Source organism: Microtus pennsylvanicus, chromosome 13 (assembly GCF_037038515.1).
Source record: "Microtus pennsylvanicus isolate mMicPen1 chromosome 13, mMicPen1.hap1, whole genome shotgun sequence".
Lineage (NCBI taxonomy): Eukaryota > Metazoa > Chordata > Mammalia > Rodentia > Cricetidae > Microtus > Microtus pennsylvanicus.
In genome coordinates this window covers 44,664,959-44,691,246 of record NC_134591.1, presented here as the reverse complement: position 1 = coordinate 44,691,246, position 26,288 = coordinate 44,664,959, and the positions used below count along the sequence as shown (strand labels likewise).

Genomic DNA, 26,288 nt, shown 5'->3' with positions numbered 1-26,288 from the left:
TACATATGTTTATGTATATGTAACAATAACAACTAAAGAAAAAGAGGTATTGATTTGAGGGGAGGGGTTTGTAGACAGGGTTTCTCTGTGTAGCTCTGACTGTCCTGGTACTCTGTAGACCAGGTTGGACTCGAACTCACAGACATCTACCTGCCTTTGCCTCTAGAGTGCTGGGATTAGAGGTGTGTACCACCACTGCCTGGCATAATTATAATTTTAAAAATTAAAAATTAAAAGCAATATATATCATATATACATCTACATATGTATCTTATATATAATAGATGTACATATTATATGTATATATACACATCTATCTCTTATTGAGATAGAAAAAAGAGAAAATAAGAGTATGCTAAAGCAAATGTGGATATGGGTGACACATACATGAGATTTGGGGGTAATATTTTTTTGCAATCATTTAAATCTGAAATTATTCCAAATTATAAAGTAAGAAATTCCCACAAGCATATAACATTTTAATTATTCCCTTCTAAATATATGTACATTGGTACTGTTGAGATGGCTCAGTAGTTAAGAGTTTATACTGATCTTGCAGAGGATGTGATTTGGTTCCCAGCACAAATGGCATTGGCTCACAACCACTTCCCCACCAGACCTGAAACCTCTGACCTAGGAGGGCACCTGCAATCCCGCGTATAGACTGGCACACAGGCACACACACTGACACACTTACTAGAAATAATGAAATCAGTCTTCAACTGCACTTGATTTATGCAAATATGAAAAACAATTGGGCCGGGTGGTGGTGGCGCGTGCCTTTAATACCAGCACTTGGGAGGCAGAGGCAGGTGAATCTCCGTGAGTTCGAGGCCAGCCTGGTCTACAAGAGCTAGTTCCAGGACAGGCTCCAAAAACTACAGAGAAACCCTGTCTCGAAAATAAAAAAGAAAAAAAAAAAGAAAAAGAAAAACAACTGGAACCATACAACATTCCTTTTTACTTTATACTTTTATTACGTTGGTACTGAATCATGAGCAGTTTTCAATATCATCTAAAACAATTTGAAGATAATTACTGGAGGCTGGAGAGATGCTCACTGCTCTTGCAGAGGACCAGGGTTTAGTTCCCAGCACCTACCTGAGGTTCTTAACAGCCATCTGTAAATCCAGGTACAGGTGATTTGATGCTCTCTGGCCTTCTTGGAAACCTGTATGCATATGGTGCACATAAACCCACACAGGCACACACATATGTATTAAAAAAAAAGATTAATGGCTAGGAGATGGTGGCGCACGCCTTTAATCCCAGAACTCAGAAGGCAGAGACAGGCAGATCTCTGTGAGTTTGAAGTCAGCCTGGTCTACAGAGTAAGTTCCTGGACAGACTCCAAAGCTACTGAGAAACTTGAAAACAAAAACCAAACAAACAAAAAGATTAATGGATACACAATATTTTTGTGGAGATAATATAATTTACTTAATTCATTTTAAGTTATCCTCATATTTTTGTGCCAACAACATTTTATATCTCTCACATATAAATAATATTTTTATATTATTTTATTATATAATAAAACATACCTCATATATGTATATATATATATCTTTATCTATACATATGGTTGCTTCTTTGAATGATTGCACTTGGGGCTGGAGAGATGGCTCAGTGGTTATGAGCACTGTCTACTCTTCCAGAGATCCGGAGTTCAATTCCCAGCAACCACATGGTGGCTCCAAACCATCTGTAAAGAGATCTGGCGCCCTCCTCTGGCGTGTGGAGGCAGAAAGTTGCATACATAATAAATAAATCTTAAAAAAAAAGTGAATGATTGCACTTGTGTGGAGGTTAGACCCTGTGCAAGTCAAGGAATAACTTGGAGGTCTCAGTTCTGCTCTTCTACCACGTGGGTCCCAGATCATCAGGCTTACAGGTGAGCACATTTACCCACTGAGCCATCTTGCAGGCTGCTTTGTTCTTTTTTTTTTTTTTTTTGGTTTTTTTCGAGACAGGGTTTCTCTGTGGCTTGAAGCCTGTCCTGGAACTAGCTCTGTAGACTAGGCTGGTCTCGGACTCCCAGAGATCCGCCTGCCTCTGCCTCCCGAGTGCTGGGATTAAAGGCGTGCGCCACCACCACCCGGCCCTTTTTTTTTTTTTTGCTTTGTTCTTTTTAAAGTGACTATCAATACAAGGTCAAAACATATTTACTTGTATGTCTCTCTTATAAGATTGTGAGCCTGTGGGACAAGTGCTGTGTTTTAATCCTCTCTATATCCCTAAAATTGGTCTCAGCATGGGTATTGTTAGGCTGAACTAGTTAGCCTACATCATACCTGCTCAGTGACTTTTTAAGCCTTGCCTTCAATTTTCAGGAGCTAAAATAAGAATTCCCTTTGAGATGTGTAGCCCAGAACGGAACCTAGCCTACTGCCGACAGCTGTGATCGCTCACATCCTTCTTCCCTCATCAAATGCTGCCCAGAATCACACCTGAAATCCCAGTGTCTTGTAGAACTGACAAGCCCCAGAGCAAGCCAGAAGTCTGTTAAGCATCCTAAACTGAAAAAGGAACCTGGGGGCATCTGGGAGCTTGCTATGCCATCTTAGTGGCTTAGCTGTAGGTTGAGAAAGTACAGGGCTAAAACAAACACAGATGGGATTTTATGTTTCACTTTCAACAAAATTTATATACTATATACGCTTGTACACAAATAAAAAAATATTTATTATTCTTCCTTCCCTTCCCTCTTCCCTTCAGTAAACCTCTAATTTCTTCACCAAATATTCTAGACCAAAGGGGCAGCACCGAGTTGGAGGGGAGGAGAGTAATAAAAACAAAACGAGACAAAACCAAAAAAAACCAAGAAGCAAAATTTGTTTGGCTTTGTGTCCAGTAGTGATAACAATTAAATATGATCCCCAGAATTTGGACTAGGCACCTGATGGATGATGACGTCACTGGTATCTCTGCTCTCCTGCTTGAAAAGTTTGAGATGGGACTATTGTGCATTGCCTATGTTGGGTTCCAAACTCCTGAACAATAGTGATCCTTTTGCTTAGCCTTTGAAATAAACAGATATACTGGTGGACACAAGCATGCCTGGCTTCACCTTAAGCTTAAAGAGCAAAGGAAATTCTAACAGGGATGAACCTACACTCCCTGGAAAACATTCTTAGCACACTGGCTTTCTAAAGGAAGCTGATGGTATGAAGACAAAAGCGGGGAATTCTACCAGAAGAGGAATTATGGTACATTTTAAAGTGATGGCAGAGTGGTGGAAATCAATACAAAATTGGGAGTGGGATAACCAAAACAATTTGGAAGGAGGAAGGAAGCAGGTCAGAGACAGGCCAGGAGCAGAAGAGAATCAAATGAGTAAGAAGATGGGAATATAGCCATGGGACGGAATGGTAGCAGACAACAGGATTTTTTTTTTTATTTGCTGATTGATTGACTGTGTGGGTACATGCAGGCCTCCTGTGGTAGCCGGTTCTCTTCTTCTACCATATGGGTTCCAGAGATGGAGCTCAGATCACCAGTTTGGCCCTTTACCCACTGGGCCATCTGGCCAGCATATGACAAAAAGATTTCAATCAAACTTCTATCAAGCAGCCTCCATCAGCAACAGAGTTTGAAAAGGAGGGAAGAAGGTGTGAGGCAAGAAGAAACTGGTCCTGGGAACAAATGAATCATCCTCACATAGTAGCTCCACCCTAGATGTCATGATTATTCATAAACACATGCAGGCTTTTCTGCAGTGTTAGTGAGCTAGGCTTGGAAAGGGCCGGGCGAATGCCAGGTTGGCAAACTGATCTGAATTAAAGGGCCCAATTCCAGATAGCAAATTTTATCAATAGTAACTTACTCGAAGCATGTTTTCTTAATATTTCACAAAGGACTGTTATCAGATGGGAGACTGGAGGAATCACAGTCTACTTCCAGCGTTTCCTTTGGTTGGATATACTTCACAAGGAAAATGGTGGTACCAAGGCACTAGACTCATGGAGATGTGAGGATGAATCAGAGTTTCCTCTGAGCCCTTTTCTGTCGTTACAAAATGGGGATAGTGGTTTTTTTTTCTCTGTGGTGTGACTCAGAATGTGGCAAAGGAAGACTTGGGGCTGTGCAGGAACAGCTTTCATTGATGAGAGGAGAACTGCTAGGTTATATTTCTGGGGTGGCTGCTCAGTTATTACTTGAACAGTTCCTGAAGTCCTCGTGTAATTTTCTCACGATCCGTTACTATTACGCTATAATCTAAGGTAAGGGAAGATTGTTTATAATATTTTCATGCAGAAAATGCAGTGATTCTATTTTGATGCCTGCTATGCAGTAGACTGTCAAAGGATCCAGTGTATTAGGCTCTCTTCTTCGGTGGAGGATTATATAAATGCATTAGTGAGATTTAGGAACATTTCACTCAGACCAGGACACACACACACACACACACACACACACACACACACGGTAGGGGGAGTGAGGTGGGACAAACAAAAACAAATGGGTACAAATCAAGATGAAGAATGATGTTGTATTAGGTCGTTCTGGAGTCAATACAAATTGGAGCCGTAGGCCAGTCCTTTCATCGCTAACCTTCACAAGCAGCGAGGCGGGCAGGAGAAAACAGAGGTTCGAAATATTACGTAACTTGCCAGGGTCGTAAAACCATTCAGGATGTAACTGGAACCAATGGTATCAGGATCTGCCTGGCATCAAAGTCCTTGCTCATTCTAGCACAGCACCCAGAAGAAACAAACAAGCAAACAAACAAAAACACTGTATTTGGGAATCTGGGGGACCAAAGGGATTTAGAAAATGTTCTCTTTTCCTATTTCCCTTCTGACAGTCTTTTGTGTTTGGTTGTGACGTTAGCTGTAGAGGCTGGGCAAGATCAAACAGGAGGCATTTGTAAACAAAATTATTGCACAGCCCTCAATACCCCCACAATTTCCCTCTTGCAGAGTCTGACCTAGGATTTGGTAAGGGTGGGTGGTGCAGAAGGCTGGAGAAGAGGTGGTGGCCGGGTTAGGTTAGTGAAGGGATGATTCTTTTCTTACCTTTAAGTTGTTTATCAGTTTCAGAACAACCCGTTGCTTATTCTCTTCTTTTGGTCAGCGTTTTATTTTTTTCCCCTATTTTGGGGGGAAGGTTAAGGGTTAAGGGGTCCTGTAGCAAATTTCTGTAATGAATCTGCACAGTAGCTCCAAAAAAGTTAAGGTTAAAGATTATTCCTTATCTGTTTTGGGAAGGGATCGTGCATGTGCTTTGAAAAAGATAAAAGGAAGATTTGTTCTGGGTCACTCTCCTTTCGTACCGACGCACGGAGGGGATTAGAAGGGACCCCCTGTTTCCATGAAAAATGAGCCGAGATTCCCTCACATTCCCGCTCGCGGGAGCGGGTTCGAGTGACAAGAGCATTCACGTACCTTCCGGAGGAAAGAAAGGTGCTGGGGTCTGACGGGGGTGGGGCGGGGGGGAGCCGACAGCTTCCGGCTCCCGGGAAAGCCGCGTCAGGGGCGGGTCGCGGGCCGCGGGCGGCGCAGGGCACACAGGGCCCCGCCACCCCTAGGCCGCGCTGCCTCCTCGCCTTCCCTGCCTCTCGTGCTCGGCGCGGCCGCCGCAGTCCCGGCGCCGTTGCGGGACGTGGGGTCCAGGGGGCGCTGTGGCCCAGTGGCGCGGGCGGCTGGAGCGGCCACCGCGGCGCCCGAGGCTTCGCCGAGCCCGTCCGCCCGCAGCGCCTCGGTCGTCCCGCCGTAGCCTGCGCCCCCAGACGCGCTCCACCGCGCTCCCCCGGACCCGCGTGGCTGAGGCGGCCCCGGAGCCGATGCGGCTGGAGGGACGCCGGGCCTCAGCCTCCGCCGCAGCGACCGCAGCCCCCTCAGGAGTGCGAGGTTTCGCGGCGGAGCTCTGCTGAGGAGGAGGCTTGCGGCGGAGGGACGACCCCCCCCCGGCCATGGAGAGGCGGTGAGTGTGGCGCGCCGCGGTGCGGGGCTCGCCGGCTCGCGCCGCTCAGGGGCCCTGGCGCCAGCTATCGGGCCGGGCGGACGGAGCGTCCTGGCACTGCGGCCGCCGCGGGCACCCCGCGGCTCTGGGGCCTCGGCCCTTTTTCTGTGGTTCCCCCGGGAGGCTGGAGGTGCGCGGGGGGCGACTAGGCCCCGCGATGCCGAGAAGCCCTTGCCCGGGCCTGGGTTCCGGCGTGGCCGGGTACGTGAAGACCGGGCTGGCGGCCGCACCGGTGCCCTTCGCGTTTGTCCCGGGCGGGGCCGAGCGTGCCTTCCTTCCCAGGGCCCTGCGTGCACATCCCGGAGGGAAGCAGAGGACGCTTGTTTGCAAACAGCTTTGCTTCCCTGTACCCTGGACTGAGTCCTGCAGAGCCACCCCCTGGGTGGGGAGTGGGGAGTATTGAGGTGCAGAGAGTGCGGGTCCCCGAAGCCCCTGGTACTCCAGGACTAGCATTCACGCCTCTCCTGCTAGAGACACAGCCTTTTGCGTCTTATTTGAGGTGAAATTTCATCACCTGCCGCAGGCTCATCCTTTCCGTCTTATGTTACATCTCGTCTCTGAGCGAGGTCTGCCTTGGAGAAAGCCCCATCCCATCTTTGCCAAGCTAAGTTTCCTAGCTGAGCTCCTACAGTTTAAAAAAAATCTTTTCTGAATACGTCTTTTCCACCTTCAAAGAGACAGGAAATGTTTTAATGCTTCAGTCCTTGTTACAAAAATGTTCCACCCATATAAGGAACGGATGGCAAGAGAATTTCAAGTCGAGCTAATTATCCTAATAATAAGGGCCTGACAGAAATGGGATAGAGGCGCAATTGTTAAAGGAAAACGATTTGTTTTGTTCCGGTAATATTGTAAAAAAAAAATTGATACCACAAGTCAGTATTGGGTGCTTCTTGTTTATGATAAATGTGATTACAGGTTATTCTTTATTTCCTATTATATAGGACTTATGTGTACATCTAGAACTTTGATTCATGAAAATATGTATATACAGTAAAAATTTTGCACACACGGAGAGGTACCGTATCGGCTTTCAGTACGTATTTAATAACGAGAGAGAGAGAGAGAGAGAGAGAGAGAGAGAGAGAGAGAGAGAGAGAGAGATCACTGATAATGTCATAGTACATTTTGATGGTCATTCAACGTTTAAAGTGAGATTCTAGTGATGGTGACTTGTAAAATTATTATTTTTATCAGTAGTAGTAGTAGGGCTAAATTAAAATGCTGACTGGTTCTATTTACAGCCAGGCATTTGTTTAAAATTTATAAAATATGTTGCTCCCTACCTGAGAGGAAGCCATCAGTTAGTGTGTAGTTACTTCCCAGACTCCTCCTGTCTTAACCTGCCAGTACAGCAGAGGAACCTCCAGAGATCTAAGGGGGTTCAGTGTGGTGAAGAATTTTGAGGATCCAGCATGTTAGGTGTTTTACCCTTGCTTTGGTCAGCTCTTGTGTAAGCATTTGTAACTGGAAAAAGTTGCCTTGACTAGGTATTTTGGTGAATTTAGGTTTTAAAAGTCTGATCTTTCCAGAGCGTGTCTCTAAAGACCAGTATTAGAATCAGTTGGGAGTGTGTTGATTAAAAATGTGGTTTTTGGTCCCCTACCTCCGAACTGTGGTGACAACAGTAACCCAAAGACTGTGATGTTCATCACCCGTCCTGATTCTTAGCACTACTACATTTCAACATCTCATAAACGTTAAACGAGACTGCTTAGGTGAACAAACGTATCGGCTCTCTAGCAAAACTGTCTTAAGTGGCTTTTCCTAATACAAATAATGGTTTTATAATGCAGATAGAAAAACTGTGTTTTGAGGGACAGCTGTTTCAGTCGACGAGCATTGAGAGCCTGCTATGGTCTTGTTAAGGAAGGCTATCTAGGCATTCATCTTGGCAATTAATAAACTTTAATATTGTCTGTAAAATGTGGTTGGTATTATACTTAATTTGGAAGGCTTTAGGAGACAGCCACCGAAGAAAGTATTATAATGCATAAAATTTTTAACAGTTTTAGCTATTAGTACAGGTTCTGTTTTAGTGCTCTGGGAAATACAAAAATGACCAAGGCTTCTGCTAGCAATTGGCTAATTGTGGAAGCAGGACAAGTTTAATGAACTGTTACAAGATTGGGTCAGAAAGGTGTTGTAATTGAGTAAAATGAGCTAGATCTCTGCTAGGTTTCTGTGTCTCATCCAGTATCTGGCCCTTCAGGAGTATTGGTAAGGGATGGGAGGTCACTCAGTGGAAGAGGACTTGCTTAGAATGTACGAGCCCCTCGGTTTAATTCCCAGAATTGAGGGGAAAAAAAATCACATGTAGTATTTCTTTCTTTTCCAATTCCTGATTCAGTGTTTTCCTTAAAGAAATAATGGCATATGTTGCCTGGAAAGTACTAGTTTTATATTAACTCCTTCGTGATGAAAGAACAAAAATGAATGGGTTGGGATGGTCCCATTTCCTCTGTTGCTAAGCTACCATTTTTATTCCATGCGCTAAAGTTTGTTTGGCTCCTCTTATGTACTGGCCACAGACTGGCTGGTTGCAAGGTACAATGTTTGATTAAAAGAATTTCCTAGATTTTAATTCAATTTTTTTTTGTTTCAAGGAGGTGGTACATACGTGTTTTATGGTTTTTAATTGCATTGCGTGCTGTGGTGCAGAGATGGAGTCAGATATGAACAGGAATCCTTTCTGCATCTCTTAGAGCAATGTAACAATTATGTTCTGAGCTCCTTACAGTCTCTTAGAGTAATGGTACCCCTCCCAGGGAAGTAGAACATTTCTATGAGATGAAGTGATCGTAGACACTGCAGAACATGTTCATTTCTATTCTTCCTTTTGGGGAAAAATAAAAATAAAAACCAGATCTTGTATATTCTGTGTGGCTTAAAACTTGGTAGCTTGATTTATTTATTTGAAACTAGTTCTGCTTTGGGATTTTTTTTTTGAAAAATTTGATGGAAAAAATTTAATACTGCCCAGTGCACACATTTTCCACCTCATCTTTTGTTTAATAAACTAATATTCTGAATGCCTAAGATATACTTGTTTGTTGATTCACTTTAAGTTTTACATTACTCTGTGTTTGGCCTGCGGTGTGTTAATTACTATATAGAGTGTCATTTTTTTTTCTTTTTTTCTTTTTTTTCTTCTTTTAGTGTTTTGAGACAGGGTTTCTTTGTGTAGCCCTGGCATTTCTGGAGCTAACTCTGTAGACCAGGATGGCATCAAACTCACAGATCCACCTGCCTCTGCTGGGATTAAAGGTGTGTGCCACCATTGGCTGGCTGTAGAGTGTCATTCTGAGTATGTAGTGATAATAGGAAAATACTTAGTTGCAGATACTGAGCAGAAATAGTTCAGGGGCTTTGTTTAGTTTAAGAACTGAGGAATATTATTCAAGAACATAGACTTTCCCTTATAATCTGTAGTGATGAGAATCAGAGTTCTTATAATTTATCATGTGTAATATTCCAGTCTTGTAACCTGTTACAACCTTGAACAGTCTGTTTAGACTTTTTAAGTCTTAATTTATTCTTCTATAAAACAAAGCTAATATTACCCACTTTGTAGGATTATTACAAGGATTAAGTGATATATAGATCAGAGATATAGTTCTGTTCCATGGAAAATAAGCATTACTCTAGAAATGGAAAATATATTTGAGTTTTGAAAAAGTTTAAAAGATCATTAATTATTTATATGGTTTTCTGCTAAGAAATAAAGCTAGCATGATCGATTGTAAAGCATTGCCAATTAAGGATGAGACAAGTTTGCAGAGTTAGTATTTTGATTATATAGCTAATAGAGTGTCTATACTTTATTATAAATTTATTTAATGAAATAATTTAAAAATGCTTTTTATTTATTTTTATTGAGCTCTACATTTTTCTTTGCTCCCTTCTCTGCCTCTCCCCTCCCCTTCAACCCTTCCCCAAGGTCCCCATGCTCCCAATTTACTCAGGAGAGCTTGTCTTTTTATACTTTCCATATAGATTAGATCTATGTAAGTCTCTCTTAGTGTCTGCATCGTTGTATAAGTTCTCTGGGATTGTGATTTGTGTGCTAGTTTTTTTTTTTTTTTGCTTTATGTTTTAAAACCACTTATGAGTGAGTACATGTGATAATTGTCGTTCTGTGTCTAGGTTACCTCATTCAAAATGATGTTTTCTAGCTCCATCCATTTTCCTGCAAAATTCAAGATGTCGTTTTTTTCTGCTGTGTAAATGTACCACATTTTCCTTATCCATTCTTGGATTGAGGGGATTTAGGTTGTTTCCTTCTGGCTATGACAAACAAAGCTGCTATGAACATAGTTGAACACATGTCCTTGTGGCATGATTGAGTATCCTTTGGATATATATCCAAAAGTGGTATTACTGGGTCTTGAGGAAGGTTGTTTCCTAATTTTCTGAGGAAATGCCACACTGATATCCAAAGGGGTTTTACTAGCTTGCATTCCTACCAGCAATGCAGCAGTGTTCCTTTTACCCCACATCCTCTCCAGCATAAGTTGTCACCACTGTTTTTGATCTTGACCATTCTTACAGGTGAAAGATGGAATCTCAGAGTTGTTTTGATTTGCAGTTCTCTGACTAAGGATGTTGAGCATTTCCTTAAGTGTCTTCAGCCAGAAAATGCTATTTATAAAACAGTTTCTATTTTATAAATTAGGTAGTACTTTAAAATTTTTTCCTTTTGAAACAGGGTGTGATTTAGTCCAGGCTAGCCTAGAACTTGCAACTGTAACAGGCAATGATTTTGAACTTCCGATCTTCTCATCTCTATTTCCCAAGTGATTGGATTATAGCCATGAACCACTATGCTTGGCTTAAATTATTTTAAATAGTCCAATTTACAGAAATGAACTATTATAAAATTTGAATAGTATGTGTATGTTTGTATTTATACCTTTTCAAAACTTTTGGGAAAATAAGATAAAGGTAAAATCTCTAAGGGTATTCATTAAAGTCAAGAAACAGTTTTTCGAGTTTCTGTTACACAAGGGGAAAGGAATTTCATGCCTTTGACAGGACTCTTGAAGCCATGAAGATTGCTTCCACAGCACTAGCTGTAGAGACGTTAGAGGGGAAGATGAGAGCACATACATTCAGCCACATTTAGAATACTAAGGAAGGGTCTTTTTCACGGTCTATGTCTTGAGATACAATTCACATACACATAGTTTAACCATCTAAAGCATAAAATTTAATGGCTTTATTTATTTATTTATTTTATGGAGTTGTGTAAATGTTACTACTCTCTTTTTGGAACATTTTCATTGCTTCAAACTGGTATCCGTTAGCAATCACCCCAATATCTTCCTAATCTCCCAGACCTGGGCAAACACTAGTGGGTTTCTCTTCTAAAGAATTCCTAGCGGTTCTGAATGTAGTAATAAGAGCGGCGGGGCTGCATCCTCAGCACCCCAGCCGCCTGCTAGCTTATGCCCCGAAATAACAACACACAAATTGTATACATTTAAACATTGCTTGGCCCTTTAGCTCTAGCCCTTACTGGCTAATTCTGATATACCGATCAACCCATCTCTAATAATCTGTGAGCACCGGTCTTACCGGGAAGATTCTAGCCTACGTCCATCCTGGGTCGGAGCTTCATTGCGTGTGTCTGCCTGGGAGCGGGGCATGGGGTCTCTCTGAGGCGTCTGCCCCCCTAGAGGAGAGCTGTCGAGTCTGAGCTCACTTCCTCTTCCTCCCAGCATTCTGTTCTGTTTACTCCTCCCACCTATGTTTTAACCTATGAGGGCCAGCCAAGCAGTTTCTTTATTTTTTTATCTGAACACTTACTATAATAGAGTCATATAATGGGATTGGTTTATTTCTATTAGTATAATTGCATTTTCAGGGCTCAATAATAATGAATCTGTAGCTTATTTCTTGCTATTACTCATATACCACATTTCATTAATTCATTCATCAGTTTGGGTGTGCTTTTATTTTTTTGGCTGTCATGAATAATGTTAGTCAAGTTTTATGCATATTGTTATGTACATGTATATTTTCATTGCCTTTGGGATATACATAGGAATAGAATTGCTGAGTTAGGTAGTAACTGTTTAACCTTTTGAGGAATAGCCTGGTTGTCTGACTAAGTGGCTGTAATATTTTATGTTCTCACTAGCAGGTACGTGAGGGTTCTAATTTTTTCACATCCTCAACAACTCTTGTTATCTGCCTTTTGATATGACTACCTGAGTAAGTGTAAGGTGGAGATTCATAACTTGTTTACAGTCATTAGGTAAATTGTTGAAGCTATACTTGGTGACAAATTGCCAGAGTTTTTGATGATAAGAAATGTTTTTGGCTTAAGGATAAAACTATGTACTGCTAGTTAACTTATTAAGTGGAACTGGTTAGCCATGTTGGGGGTGGTGATGGGAATGAAATAGGGATACCGGATTTTTACAAATCATTATTATTATTACTGTTATTTTGGCTCATGCTGACCTGGATCTCACTTTGTAGCTCAGGCTCGCCTCAGATCTCAGGGATTCACTTGCATCAGCCTCCAAAGTACTTGAATTATAGGCAAGCACTACCAGGCCTTCTTTAAAGAACATTTATTAACAAAAGGCAATTGTAAGCCCCAGGTTTTATTTTCCTTTAACTCTCCTAAAACATTTCTAAAAATTTAGAGTCCAGCATTTCTTTTTTTTTTGATATATTTATTTATTATATATAGAGAGTTCTACCTGCATGTACACTTGCAGGAAAGAAGAGGAAATCAGATCTCATTAAAGATGGTTGTAAACCACCATGTGGTTGCTGGGAATTGAACTCAGAACCTCTGGAAGAGCAGCCTTCTTTAACTCCTGAGCTATCTCTCCAGCCTGTAAATTAGTGTCTCTAAGCACCAAAGTCTGACAGATTTTTAATGACCATCATTACCTATCTATGATGTATACTTTTAGATAAATATAGATTGATTGCTGGAGATGGTGGTGGACACCTGTAATCCTAGCATTTTAGAGAACGAGGCAGGAAAATTGTGGATTGAAGGCCAGTCTTGGATATGTAATAAGACACTTTCTCAAACAAAACAGAGCAAAATCATTAGTCATTGTTCTTAGTCTTATGTTTAGAAAATTACTCTATATTCTAACTTGTGTTCAAGGTATTGAATTTTTTTCTGTGATATTTTGTGAGACATAGTTCAAATTAACAATGATGATTTGGCTAATATTTTAAAGTTTTGGTTTGTTGTTGTTGTTTTCAAGCAAGTTAGGGGAAATACTGCAGGTGACCATTGTTGTAGTGCAAAGGACAACTTTGGAATCGTCATGACGCATTAGACGTACTATTTTCCCATTTTAAGATTACTTTTAGAGAGTTTACTGAGATGACATAAGCCTGTAGTCCCAGGCTGATGCAGAATAATCGTGTATTTGACGACATCCTGGTCTTCATCGTGAGACCCTATTTCAAGACGCTCTGGGCTGGAGAGGTAGGTAGCTCAGCAGTGCAACACTTTCCTGATCCTTTAATCTGAACTGCATGAAAGACTAGTACTGCTCTTTGGTTGCTTTGAATGCCACGGTTTCCATATGAAGTTATAAAAAGCAGCAGTTCTAGAGCCTTTTTGTGGGACTCATGAAAAGCCTTTAAAAAAAAAAGTTTGTTGTGCGGGGCAGAGTTTTACACTGTAGTGCAGTATGGCCTTGAATTCCTGGTCCTCCTTCAGCCTCCAGAGTGCTAGGATTACAGGTGTGAGCCAACATGCCAGGCATAGACCTATTGTTTTTTTTTTTTAATGTGTAATATGTTCTGGTTATCTAACTTCTCATAGTTAAAGTGGTATTTTCTCTGCCAGAATTTGTTTTATTAAAATAAAGAATAAAATTGTGTGATTTTATTATTTTTATTATATTATTTTGTTTTTATTATATATTTTGTCATAGCATTTTTTATTATTCATAGCATCACATTCTGTGCTGGAATTTATAAAACCTTAACAGTTTCTTTTTTACATTTATTTATTTGTGTGCAAGTACATGTTGGTAAATGTGTACCATGGTGCATGTTTGAAGGTCAGAGGACAACTTTGTGTGTGTTGTGTGTGTGTGTATTTTGTATGTATTTTGGAAATTTCAGATCTCATGTACTGTGTTTTGAATAGATAGATGTCTTACTTGTCGTTGTTAGGAAAGTATAGTAACTGATTTAGGCCTCAGTTCTCTGTTCTAAAAATCAGTTTTAGACTCAATAGCAAGGCCTTTTTCCACATGTAATACTATTTGGTATTTCAAAAAGTGAACTGAATGAAAAGCTAGATGGCATTAGATGACTTAACTCAAGGCTGTGGAGAGGAACTGGCACAGGTAAAGAATTGGGAATGGTAGGCAGCTGGTGGAGACCAAGAAATATGCAAAAACCAAACAGAGCAATTGTATTTTGTATTATATTTTATTTTTACAAGTTTTTCTTGTAATTGAAAGACAGTGTGTTTCTGAATAAAAACCTTGAAACTGAACATTCATTTCTGCCTTTGCTTATGACAGTGTGCATATGTTTAAGACAAATGTGTCTAGAGTTGTATTGTATGAAAATAGGTAATTCAGTAGCATGCTTGAAATAACCTGTTTCATATTGCTTATAATGTGAGAATTTAGTAATTGAAATGTGTCCCTATTGTTACAGATCTGCAAAGTTTGTTTATAAAGGAAAGGAGGGCATTTACTACATTTTAAAAGGATAGAATACATTTTTATAACAAGATTTATATAGCCTTCCCACTCTTAAGGCATTAGACTAATATTGATAGAGATAGACAGGTGATGTTTGGCTAACCATTTCCTTGTTAGCTTATTTTAGGTGCCTTGGTTAATTGAATATTGACTTAGAAAGAAATTATCCCAGGCCAGGATTGCACAGGTGTATTCCCCGGGAACAAGGAAATGTTCTCTAATCACATAAGTTTGGGTTTTGAGCATGCTGTATTGATTACATTGGTATTTCAAACACTGAGGAGTGGAAATGAACTAACTGAAATTTCTTCAGCTACATATTACCAAGCTTGTTTGGCTGTGGAACCAGCCAGGCTGTTCCTCAAAAGGTTAAACAGAGTTACTAATTGACCCAGCAATTCTATTCCTAAATATGTATCCCAAAGGAAATGAAAGTATATGTGCACATAACAATCTGTACACAAACATTTGTAACATTATTTATAATGGCCCCAAATTGAGAGGTGTTAATATACCTTTCACCAATCTAGGTCAGCTTTGATCTGTATTTATAATGCCTCATTCATGAATATTTAAACTCTCAGTTGATAAGTTCTCATTACTTCTGTAAGGAATCCATTTTGTTGCTTACTGCTCATTATTAGAACGTTTTCTTTTATATTCTGTAGAACATCTGCTTTTCTCTAGTGTGCATCCTTTTGCGTTTTGAAACTACGCAGAACAAACTATTATTTTTTTAACCTCCAGCGATGTCAAAATAATATCTTGTCTCCTAGAGTAGTAATTCCAAACACAGACTCTGGAATCAGACCCAGTTCTATTATTTTTATGGTATGTTGTTGAGCAAGTTAAGAAGTTTTCTGTGCCAGTGCTTTCCTACCTATAAAATAGGAGGAGCAGTAATACTTGAGAGAGTTGTGAGATGATCACCCTATGCAATAGATGTCTTCCTTAAAAAGCAGGCACTGAAATGGATAGTGGCATAAAAAAGAAATTAGGGAGAGGAGGTTAGAGAAGGATGTGAAAGGAAAGGGAAGGACCTGCCTGCTATGCAGATCTGAAAACCCTAGCCAACCTGATAGGGAACTCTAGAGCACAAATTGCTGGCTGGAGTACCACACCGGGCAGAAGTGGACAGACTCTATTACCCCTATCCTGTGTAGGTATTGTTGAAGAATTGCCCTTGACAAGTACAGCCTCAGGAAGTTGAGGTTCAAACATGTTGGAGTTAGAGGCTGTTAGCTACTATCCTCCTTGCCCCTGAGTGGCAGTTCTGTCTTTGAAAGAAGATCTGAGTGAATGCCACTGTCTGCCTCTTGTGCTAAACTGATTCGTGTATTTACACACTTTCCAAGAGCAGCAATCCTAGGATCCATGGGCTGTCTTCCTAGTGGGAAAGGTAGAAGGAAGTTGTTGAGGTAGGTTTCAGCCCCCCCCTGCTGTGTAACTGATCTCAGGCTACAATAATTTTCCTTGTCTGCCTCCTCTGTTATTCTGTCTAAATAAAGTCCTTGCTCTCAGCTGTCATTTCTCCTAGTCTTGACTGCTTATTAGTATTATGGCCCACATTTTCCTGAGAGGTCTGAGAGCCATCCATACCTTCTCAGGCAGGAGTTACTGTATTTGTGAATTCATAGTTAGGCAGAAGAATATAAGTTATCACCCTACTGAATGTCTAAGTTCCACAACTACCTCTCCTTGTTTCTGTTATGTAACTGTAGCTATGCTTGCTCCTCTTCTGCCTCCTGGATATAGGGAATCCCAGCTGTAAGTTGTAGTTCATTGCAGTCTTCCATGTGTCTCTTAGCTTTCTATTGCTGTGACTAAACACTGAGCAAAACTACTGGGGAGGAAGGGGGTTATTTGGCTTACAGTTTATAGTTAGTTCATCAATGAGGGCAGATAAGGCAGGAACTGAAACAGGGACCATGGAGGAATAGTGCTTACTAGCTTGCTCCTCCTGTCTTGCTCAGTTTGGTTTTTTACACACCCAGCACTACCTGCCCTGAGATGACACCACCCTCAGTAGACTGGACCCTTCCACATTCATCATCAATCAAGAAAATACTTCACAGTCTTGCTACAGGCCAGATGGGGCATGTTTTAAACTGAGGTTCCTTTTTCTTAGATGACTGTGCTTGTGTCAAGTTGACTAAAAACCAACCAGCATGGTCCACAGCAAGGAAGAATGCCACTTGTGGCAGGAGCTCTCTGATTCTGTCGAGCCCAGCATTGCATGGATGAAAAGCACAAAGTTCTTCAGTGGGTCACTGGAGATTATGATGGGGGGACATTTCTTCTTCCATCTCTTCCTAAGACCACATGATCCTGCTAATGGAATATCCTACAGGTGGAAATACAGCTCTGAATTAGTTTTTATGCTGCATACTAGAGCAGCGGTTTTCAACCTGTGGGTCGTGACCCCTATGAGTGTGGACGGCCCTTTCACAGGGCTTGCATATCAGACTTTTACATTATAATTCATGACAGTGAAATTGCAGTTAGGAAGTAACAACGAAATAGTGTCGTGGTTGGGAGTCACAAGGACATGAGGAACTGTATTAAAGGGTCACATCTTGAGGAAGCTTGAGAACCACCGTACTGGAGGATCTTATATATTCTTACCTCTCTGAGTTGGCATATGAGGATCGTAGATGTTTTTACCTCTCTGAGTTGGCATATCAGCTGTGCCTTCAGTAGGACATCAGACACTCTGGTAATTTGGGAATCTCTGTTTCTTGGGTTATGTTTTGTTTCTTTGTGTATTTTGTTTTGTTTTGAGACAGGGTCTCACTGTGCAGCCCTGGCTAGCCTAGCACTCTCCCTGTAGATCAAACTGGCCTTGAATCTGTGATCTCATGTGATCTGTCCGCTTCTGCCTCTGCCTCCCAAGTTGAGTTTCTGCTCCCCAATTCCTTATAATGTGAATTAAATTTCAACACATGGAGCCTTGGGGAGCAAACTCAGACCATTTCCAAACCAGAGACGGTACTGCGAGCCCTGTGCAGTGGTGCTAGTCTAGGTTCTTACTGGCTGGAAAGACAAACCAGACCTGTAATAATTGCCTATTCCTGTGAGACTCAGTCACTGGTTCATGGTTAGTTTTTTTGTCATCGCAACACAGGCTAGAGTCATCTAGGAAGAGGGAACCTCAATTAAGAAAATTCATCTCCCAGATTGGCCTGTAGGCATATCTGATGTCATTTTATTGATTAATGATTGATGTGAACGGGCCTAGCCCACCTTTGGTGGTATTGGTACCTGCCCAGGTGGTCTTTGGTTATATAAGAAAGCAGGCTGATAAAGCCATGGGGAGCAAGCCAGAAAGCAGCACTCCTCCATGGCCTCTGCTTCAGTTCCTGCCCCGACTTCCCTTCGTGATGGAACTGTGAGCTATAAGGTAAAATAAACTCTTCTCCAAGTCTTTATTGCAGCAATAGAAACCAGACTAAGACACTGGCTCTTCTGAGAATGGAAGGATGCAGAATAGTCAACTTGCCACCTAATCACTCATTGATGGCCTGAGGTTTAGTGCTATATTGGGATCTTGGCAATGTTTAGAATTAGGTGTGGTAAATGAGACTGTGTTTTCTTTCCTTTCCCATCTCTATTTTTGCCAGAGTGACCTATTCATTCATGTCCTCATCATGCCAGTTCTGAGGTGGCACATGTCACTTGAGTCATTTTGTACATCTGGTGGTTCAGTGGCTCTTCTGCAGAAATTAGATACTTTCTGAAGAGCCTGACACAGGAAACAGATTTTCATGCTTTGTGCTCAATTCCATGTGGTCAGTCAATTTTTGTTGTTGTTGTTTTGTTTTTCAAGACAGAGTTTCTCTGTAGCTTTGGAACCTCTCCTGAAACTAGCTCTTGTAGACCAGGCTGGCCTCTAACTCACAGAGATCCTCCTGCCTCTGCCTCCTGAGGGCTGGGATTAAAGGTGTGTGCCACCACCGCCTGGCTGCTCCTTTTTCTTAGAGTGTTTCTCTGGACCAACTGATTAGTCTACTCGCCATTGTCTATGAATGTGTGTGTTCTCATCCCACTTTTCTTTCTACAAAACTTTATAACCACACACATCATTTAAACCTCTTTTAGGGAATTAGGGAGGTTTTCATTTCCAGTGTCAAGGTCGCCCTTAAGTTTGACTATAATGAATCCACTGTTTGTTCTCAGCATGTGTTCACATACTGAGCTTAAGTGTTTTTTCTTTTCCTTATGTTGTTTCTGTGGGATCACTAAACAGCTCTAGATATGAGCTGAAGGAGTGATCGGATAATGGTGGTGTCTGTCAGGGAAGTCCTGGCTGCCTGCTTATGTAGTTTGCGTCCTTTGGTTCTGTTTTATTTTGGTCTTTGGTATACTGTTTCCATCTTAGAGTGGATTGCTGCTGAGCTCAAATGCATCCAAGGGTCTTAATAAACTTAACTTATTATGTAAAGTTCTGAACACAAGGCGCCCAATGACCAAGCACTGTGGCTCTTACCAGGACACCAGAAGCTGTTGTTCTAATAGCATGGCTTTCCTATAGAACAATAGGAAAATTACTATGAAGTAGCAACGAAAATAACTTTAGGGTTGGGGAGATTACCATAATATGAGGAACTGTATTAAAGAGTCACAGTTTTAGGAAGGTTGAGAACCACTGGCTTAGGGACTGCTTGCAGTAAAGCCTGGAATTCTGCAGAGTTGTTTTCCACTCAAAGTTGGTAACCTGTCTTGTCACCACATAGGGCACAGCATGTTGCCTTTAGAATCTGAAGTCACTGTAGGGATACAAGCCATAACAGTTCTATTTGGAGGGGGTGCATTGGGTTGAGCCTGACAGTTACACTGAGATTACAGAACCCTGAATATAGTCACCCCATGTGTCTGTGAACTTTACATGCATAGATTCAACTGACTATCCATTGAAAATATTCTAAAAAATGTGTCTGCACTGAGCATGTGTAGACCCCTTCCCTTGTCATTATTCCCTAAGTGACATAGTATTATAGCTGTTTACCTATCATTTATATAACTAGGTATTATGAGTAATCTAGAGGTGACTTAACATAGCAAGATATATGTAGATTATGTACAAATACTATACCATTTTATAGAAGAAATTTGAGTATCAAGAACTGGGCTCCATGAATTATGTTGTCCCAAAGAGATAGTGTACTAGAGCCTTTCCTCATCAATAGGAAGAGACAAATGCTTTATCCTGTTCTTTGGAATGTATTTATCTTTCAGGTCATTCAGAATGTTGGAAACTGGCATGCCATTGATGTTATAGACTAATGTGGTGTTCCGAGTCTGTATTTCTTCAGATAGTAGGGGTATATATGAATCAGTGGGTCTGGATCTGACAACTGGCTTAGGTCCAGGAATTGGCTAGAGGCTACTGGATTTTTATTGGGGCAATCACCCTCAGCACTTTTGAGTGTGTATATTTAGCAGCACTGTGATTGACTTGTCTACTTTTCTCCTAATGATACTCTCTCCCATTAACTATCTGCATAGGTCCCTGAGGATTTAGCTTATTAGTTTTTACCTACCTGTCAGTCATTATGATAGATTCACGTCTAGTGTTGCCACCTGGTTGCTATTGCTTCAATGTCTTCATTCGTTTTCCTATCAATGAGCCAAACCCTTTAGAAAACGACCACCTACTTTCTTATCTTAGTGATGCTATTGTCTCTCTGACTTTGTTCTTGATGGCCTTGGTGAATAGTCTGACCTTCCATAATATATCTGTTCTACTAACTCTTTCCTTATCCTGTCCTACATTCTGCCATGTCAATTCAGGCATTTCACTTTTTTAGGCTTCTAAGAGCCATCCTAGCCATAAGACCATCACTTAGGTCTGTGTCAGAATTAACTCCTGAATTTTGAGACAGTGTCTCTTTTGTATTCCACTCCTCTCCCCCATAAATGTTACCTCAGGCTTGTGTTTCTGCTTTGATTAATGGTATTAAAAATACAGCCCTGTGGATGTCCTACATCCTGCTGGGTTTGCTAGCTAGTCCTTATAGTTCTTTTGGAATATGTAGTTTCTTTTCTTCTTTTTTTAGGCTCAGTGTGTCCTTCTCAGGGGTGGCATTAACTACACTCATGACAGCCAGAAGTGGAAGTGAGAGCAGATTGGGGTGGGGGAGAACCTGTTATCTTGGAGGAGAGGGCTGTTGTGAGAATGCTTTCTCCAGGGGTAGAAACAGCTGACGTAAGCAAATGGCTGCTTCCTTATAAAGTCCCAGTGACAAACCAAAGTCTTACTTGCTAAACCAATGAGTTTTGGGGCTTACTTACAGAGTGTGGGATGAGGGGTTACTCAGTAGCGTGGGTGACACGGGTGACCTGAGGCTACCTGAAAGTCTCACCCAAGCATGAATGCTAACTTCCCCATGCTGCATAGAACTCTCCTTTCACACTCTCCATGCTCTAGTCCCTCCTGAGACCATGGGGCAGCACACACCTACGTTAGACTCCTGTCTGGACTATCAACTGCCAGAATGCCCAGGCTGGAGAGTCTCTTGCATGTAGTTACAGCTGCTCTGATGAAGACGATGGCTGTTATGTTAGGAGGATATCAACAAGGACAAAGGCCTCTGAAATGTAGTCCTACACTATGGGGAGCGCTAACTCATTCTTGTAGATTGGAGGGTTCGAAGAAGAATGACTGGATGGTTAGTGATAGTGCACGCCTTTAATCCCAACACAAGCAGAAGCAGACAGATCTCAGAGTTCGAGGCCAGCCAGAACAGAGTTCTAGACAGAGTGAGTTCTAGAACAGCCAGGGCCGCACAGAGAAACCCTGTCTCGAAAAAAAAAAAAAAAGTGACTGTCCTTGAGGTCCACTGTCTTAGGTGACCTATCCCATCTTTCAGGCTTCTGGTTTCCTAAATTAAGATCCTGTACCTACACACAACATATTCGCCCATGGTGACCATTTAGCTACCTTTCAAACACTGGTCTTATCTGCCCTGGGCTTACTCTGTGTTTACTGCTTTCCCACTCTAGCGATAAGGATCTTGGTGGCCCTCTCTGGGGACTCAGTGAAATAAAATAGCTAAGCTCACTTCATTGTTCTTGTAACTCACACTTTTCAGTCTTTAGAGCAACCAGAGGATTTCGTTCTGGGAACCTTCTCTAAAGTCAGATCTTGTGAAAGTGTTATTGCTTGGGCCACCAGCTTGTGCCAAGGACTGTCCATACATGTCTCATATCCCACCTGGCGTGAGGTTCTCATTACCAGCAGGATGATAAGTGGTTTGGTTTCCAAGCCTTCTTTTTCCTCTTGTTTTGTAGTCATTGTCTGCTATGTGTCAGTCCCATTCTTTTAGGAAGTGGCTGCTGAGACAGAATTAGGACTATGAGAGGTTTATGCAGGGGGCAGCTCCTGAGAAAAGGAGTCAGGGAGAGCTCAGAAGTGCCATGTAGATCTGATGGAGTTTCCCATTGACCAAGTAAAACAGTGGGATCAAAGCCTGTCTTTAGAGGAGTTTTGTGTTTAAGAGGTGGCCAATTCTTGGTGCCCATACTGTTGATCAGTCATTGGCTGGAGTTGCTCTGTGCAAGCATGACCTCAGCTTGAAAGCAGGGACTCCTGAGGGAATGCAGCTGGGGGCGTGTGACTGAACTCCTAGTACTTATTGGCAGGTTCTTTTATGTGTGAGTACTAAGCAACTGTTAGGTGCTAACGTTATAATGATTGCCTGACTATATTTTCCTGAGTTGCTTTTGTGTTTAATAACTAAAACTCTTTTAGTTACTCTCATTTTGTCATTATTTTCTCTTGAGTATGCTATCTATGTGTGACATGAATTTTCTACTTGGAAGTGAAAACAGACATTTCAGATGTGGTCTGGCACATAGTAAAGTGCTTAATGAGTGTTGATTGAAACGAACAATTCCATCGATCAGCAACACACACACATACTTTTTTCTTCCTTTTAGTGCTTAAGATTGAACGTAGGGTCTTTCACATGCTAGGCAAGCACTTTACTACTGATCTTTACTCTTCTTAAACTTTTTATTCTGAGATTGATTTCACTAACTTCCTGGGGCTGACCTTGAACTCATCCTGGATAGATAGGCCTTAGCTTCTGATCCTTTCATTTTGGCCTTCTAAATAGCTGGGAATACAACTAGTAGGCTCTACTGTTCCACAAAGACAATAAAGGACATTTATCCGAGAGTTAAAATTTAATAAAGTTAATTGTATTCCTTCATCAATCGAGGGAAATGGGCCCCCCTCCTTCTCAGTCCTTAACCCAGCACAGTGAAAAGACAGAGAAGGGTATGACTTCTAGAATGCTTTGGGATTGCCTGCTTGGTTAGTACTAATGTATAAGCAGTTGTACCCACTCTTGCTTTTACACTTTTTGTGCCCTAAGGTGGATGCACTAAGACATTTTGTTATTAGTGTTCTTATTCAACTTAATGTTAGCAAAAGTCGTTTTCCTCAGGGGTCTTTGGGCTGTATGTTAGGAACCAGTGATGTAATCTAAGCCAAAAATCATATCATAAAATCAAAGTTGAACGGCTCACACAGCCTAATTAACAAAATACTACAAAATTATTTTAATCTAGAAAGTGTGCTTCTACCTTAAATTCAATAGGAACAGAGACTAGTGGAGACGAAGCAAGAGCTCAGACTTCCAGCCAACTGATCTGCCAACACAGGTACTATATTAGTTACTCTTCTGTTGTGATTGAATACTACAACTAAGGCAATTTACAGCAGAAAGGCTTTTATTTGGCACATGATTCTAGGAAGATAAGAATATGTCATGGTGGGCTTAGTGGTTAAGAGAACCTGTTGCTCTTGCAGAGGATCAGGGTTCAATTCTCATCACCCACACAATGGTTTACAACCATCCATAACTCCAGTTCCAGGGACTCTGATGCCCTCCTCTGATACCAGGCACACATGTGGTACATACCCATATGTGGATTCAAAACACACATGTCTAAAATAAAATAAAAAATAAATTATATATATAAAAGAATCTGTCTTGGTGGGGAAGTATGGGCATAAATCAGGTGAGTGACCTGAAGTGGATGTGGAGAGCTTACATCTTCAACTGAAGTGCAAGCAGAGGCAATGAACTGGGAGTGGAATTAGGCCCTACGCTCTCAAAACCTGTTGTAATAAGAGCAACGGGCTGCTTCCCCGGCACCCTGCCGCCCACATGGCTAGCTCTAGCTTATACCCCGAAATAATTACATGGAAACTGTATTCTTTTAAACACCGCTTGGCTCATTATATCTAGCCTTTTCTTGGCTAACTCTCGCACCTGGACTAGCCCATTTCTAATAATCTATGTAGCCCAAGAGCTGGCTTACCAGGAATGATCTTAACCTGCATCTGCCTGGAGTGGGAGAATCATGGCGACTCCTTGACTCAGCTTCTTTCTCCCAGCATTCTGTTCTGTTTACTCTGCCTACCTATGTTTTAACCTATGAGGGCCAGCCAAGCAGTTTCTTTATTGCTTAACCAATGAAATCAACAGATTGATATATGACACTCCCACATCAAAAGCCCACCCTGACATGCTTTCTCTAGAAAAGTCACGCTTTCTCTAGAAAAGCCTCCCCAAACAGCACCACAAGTTGTTCAAATCCCCAAGACATTTCTCATTCAAATCACTACAGGTACTAAAATAATTTAACAAGGAAATAATAGTACTGGGACTACTGAATATTCACATCAAGTTGTACCTCACACCTGATATAAAAATGAATTCAAAATTGATTATATATCTAAATGTAAGAGCTAAAACTCTTTTAAGAAACACAACACAAATCTTTATGACCTTGGATTAAACAATGATTTCCTAAAAATGATGTCAGCCACAAAGGACCCGAAAGCTGTTGTGACAGTGTGTTTCTTAGAAATGACAGGTGAGCTTCATGCATGACACCTCAACAATACAGCTGCCTAGATAAAACCCAGAAGCACAACACCAACAGACGTGATAACATGAAAGGGGAAATCTCATGTGGCTCTACCCATAAAAAAAGAACTATAGGCAACTAAAGAAAGCTGAGAGCAGAAGAAAATAATTCCCCCCCGGGGTGAGCCCTTTAATTTGTTTATCCAGTAACAAGTGGCCAGCCTTGAAATTATATACATACAAGTAACACTACAGACTGAGCAGACTGTACTTACGTATTTAGGGATGGGCGTATGTGGGTGGGTGTGTAGCAATAACAACTAAAGAAACAAAGGCCATAATTTTGAGAAGGAGCAGGGTGGGGTACAGAAGAGGTTGGAGAGAGAGAGGCTGAGGGAGAAAAGGGAAGAGAAAAACTACATAATTATATTTTAATTTAAAAGAAAAAAATAATGTTGCAGAATATTCCTTTACACTGCGTGAAATTATGTCACTGTGATTCGCTTCATAAATAGCTGAATGGCCAGTAGCTAGGCAGAAAGAAGTTAGTGGGACTTTGGGGAGAAAGGTCTACGGGAAGAAAGGCAGGTAAGTCATCAGCCAGATGCAGAGGAAGCAGGATGGGCAGACCACAATAAAGGTAACCGAGCCACATAAAAGAACGTAGATTTGAGGTAGGCTGCTCCAATACCCCCATCCCATTCATCTGACCCTGCAACCTTCAAGTCCCACTCTGCCCCCAAACCTTCCTATCCACACTGCAACCTCAGTGGATCTCTGAAACACAGTCTCAACTACACAGAGAGGACCAAGAGAGCGAAGCAAGAGAGCAGACAAGGAGAGCAGGTCAAGAGAGAGAGCCGAGAGAGACCTCAGTGGCTCCCTGAAACAAAGACAGTGACAGTACAGAGTAGACCTAGAACAGTTCCCAAAGACACAGACAGCCACTGCAGGGATTGGACCAAGATGCAAAGACACACTGGCACCAAGTGAAGAAAGAGATAGGTAGATGCCAATGCAATTCATCTAACAACCTAAAAAGCAACACGGTAATACACAGCAGGAAGAAACCAGTGATCACACAACAGGAAGACTTGATCATCCTAACCCAGAAGCAGAAGAAAATGTTTTAAACATAACTTTATGAGGATGATGGAGACCTTTAAAGATGAAATGAAAAATTCCCTTAAAGAGATGGAGGAAAAGACAAACAAAAAATTGGAAGAAATGAATAAATCTCTCAAAGAACACCCCCCCCCCAAAAAAAAACCAAGGGGAAAAAAACAATCAAACAGGTGAAGCAAACAGTGTGGGAATTCTGGATATGGAAAATCTGGGTAAAGGAACAGGAACTACAGAGGCAAGTGTAGTGTCTGCACTACCAACGGTACGCGAGTTGGCAACTAGGCTGGAGACTTAAAAATATATGCACACGGGGACACGGGGACACGGGGACATGGGTCATCCTTGATACAAGAATGCCAACTTTACTGTGCTCGAGGGAAGCTTATATAGGGATCCTTAACTGATAGCCACACCCCAGGGATCTTTCAGCTGCAGGCCTCACCAGAACCCAATCTCCTGCCATCAGGGTCTCCTGTTAAGAGCAGCTGCAGGCACAGGTAAACAAGTTGTTTAGCTCAGTTCACTCCAGCAGGCAAAGGGTCTGAAGCAGGCAAAGAAGGGGGCCAGGGGTCCACAGCCTCCAGTAGGCAAGCATAACCAAAAGAATAAAAGA

At 41.6% G+C, this 26,288-nt stretch overlaps 2 protein-coding genes across 10 annotated transcripts in view; one reads left to right on the top strand and one right to left on the bottom strand.

The window, feature by feature from the left end:
- The first annotated feature begins 4,071 nt into the window (after positions 1-4,071).
- Zfyve9 (zinc finger FYVE-type containing 9) overlaps positions 4,072-26,288 on the top strand; it is a 134,533-nt gene continuing 112,316 nt past the window's right edge. For 7 of the 9 annotated variants that reach the window (XM_075946851.1, XM_075946850.1, XM_075946847.1 and 4 more), the window contains exon 1: positions 5,787-5,925. The gene's annotated coding sequence lies outside the window, so the exon portion shown is untranslated. Of the gene's footprint in view, positions 4,224-5,786; positions 5,926-26,288 lie in introns of those variants that run through there. The other 2 variants (XM_075946849.1, XM_075946845.1) reach the window with 1 other exon arrangement.
- On the bottom strand, positions 4,467-20,220 carry LOC142833294 (uncharacterized). The gene is made up of 4 exons (XM_075944589.1): positions 20,210-20,220; positions 5,388-6,342; positions 5,019-5,093; positions 4,467-4,691 (listed from the first exon to the last, which is right to left on the bottom strand). Exons 1-2 carry the CDS (start codon positions 20,218-20,220, stop codon positions 5,472-5,474), a joined length of 882 nt encoding a protein of 293 aa, XP_075800704.1. The 3' UTR covers positions 4,467-4,691; positions 5,019-5,093; positions 5,388-5,471.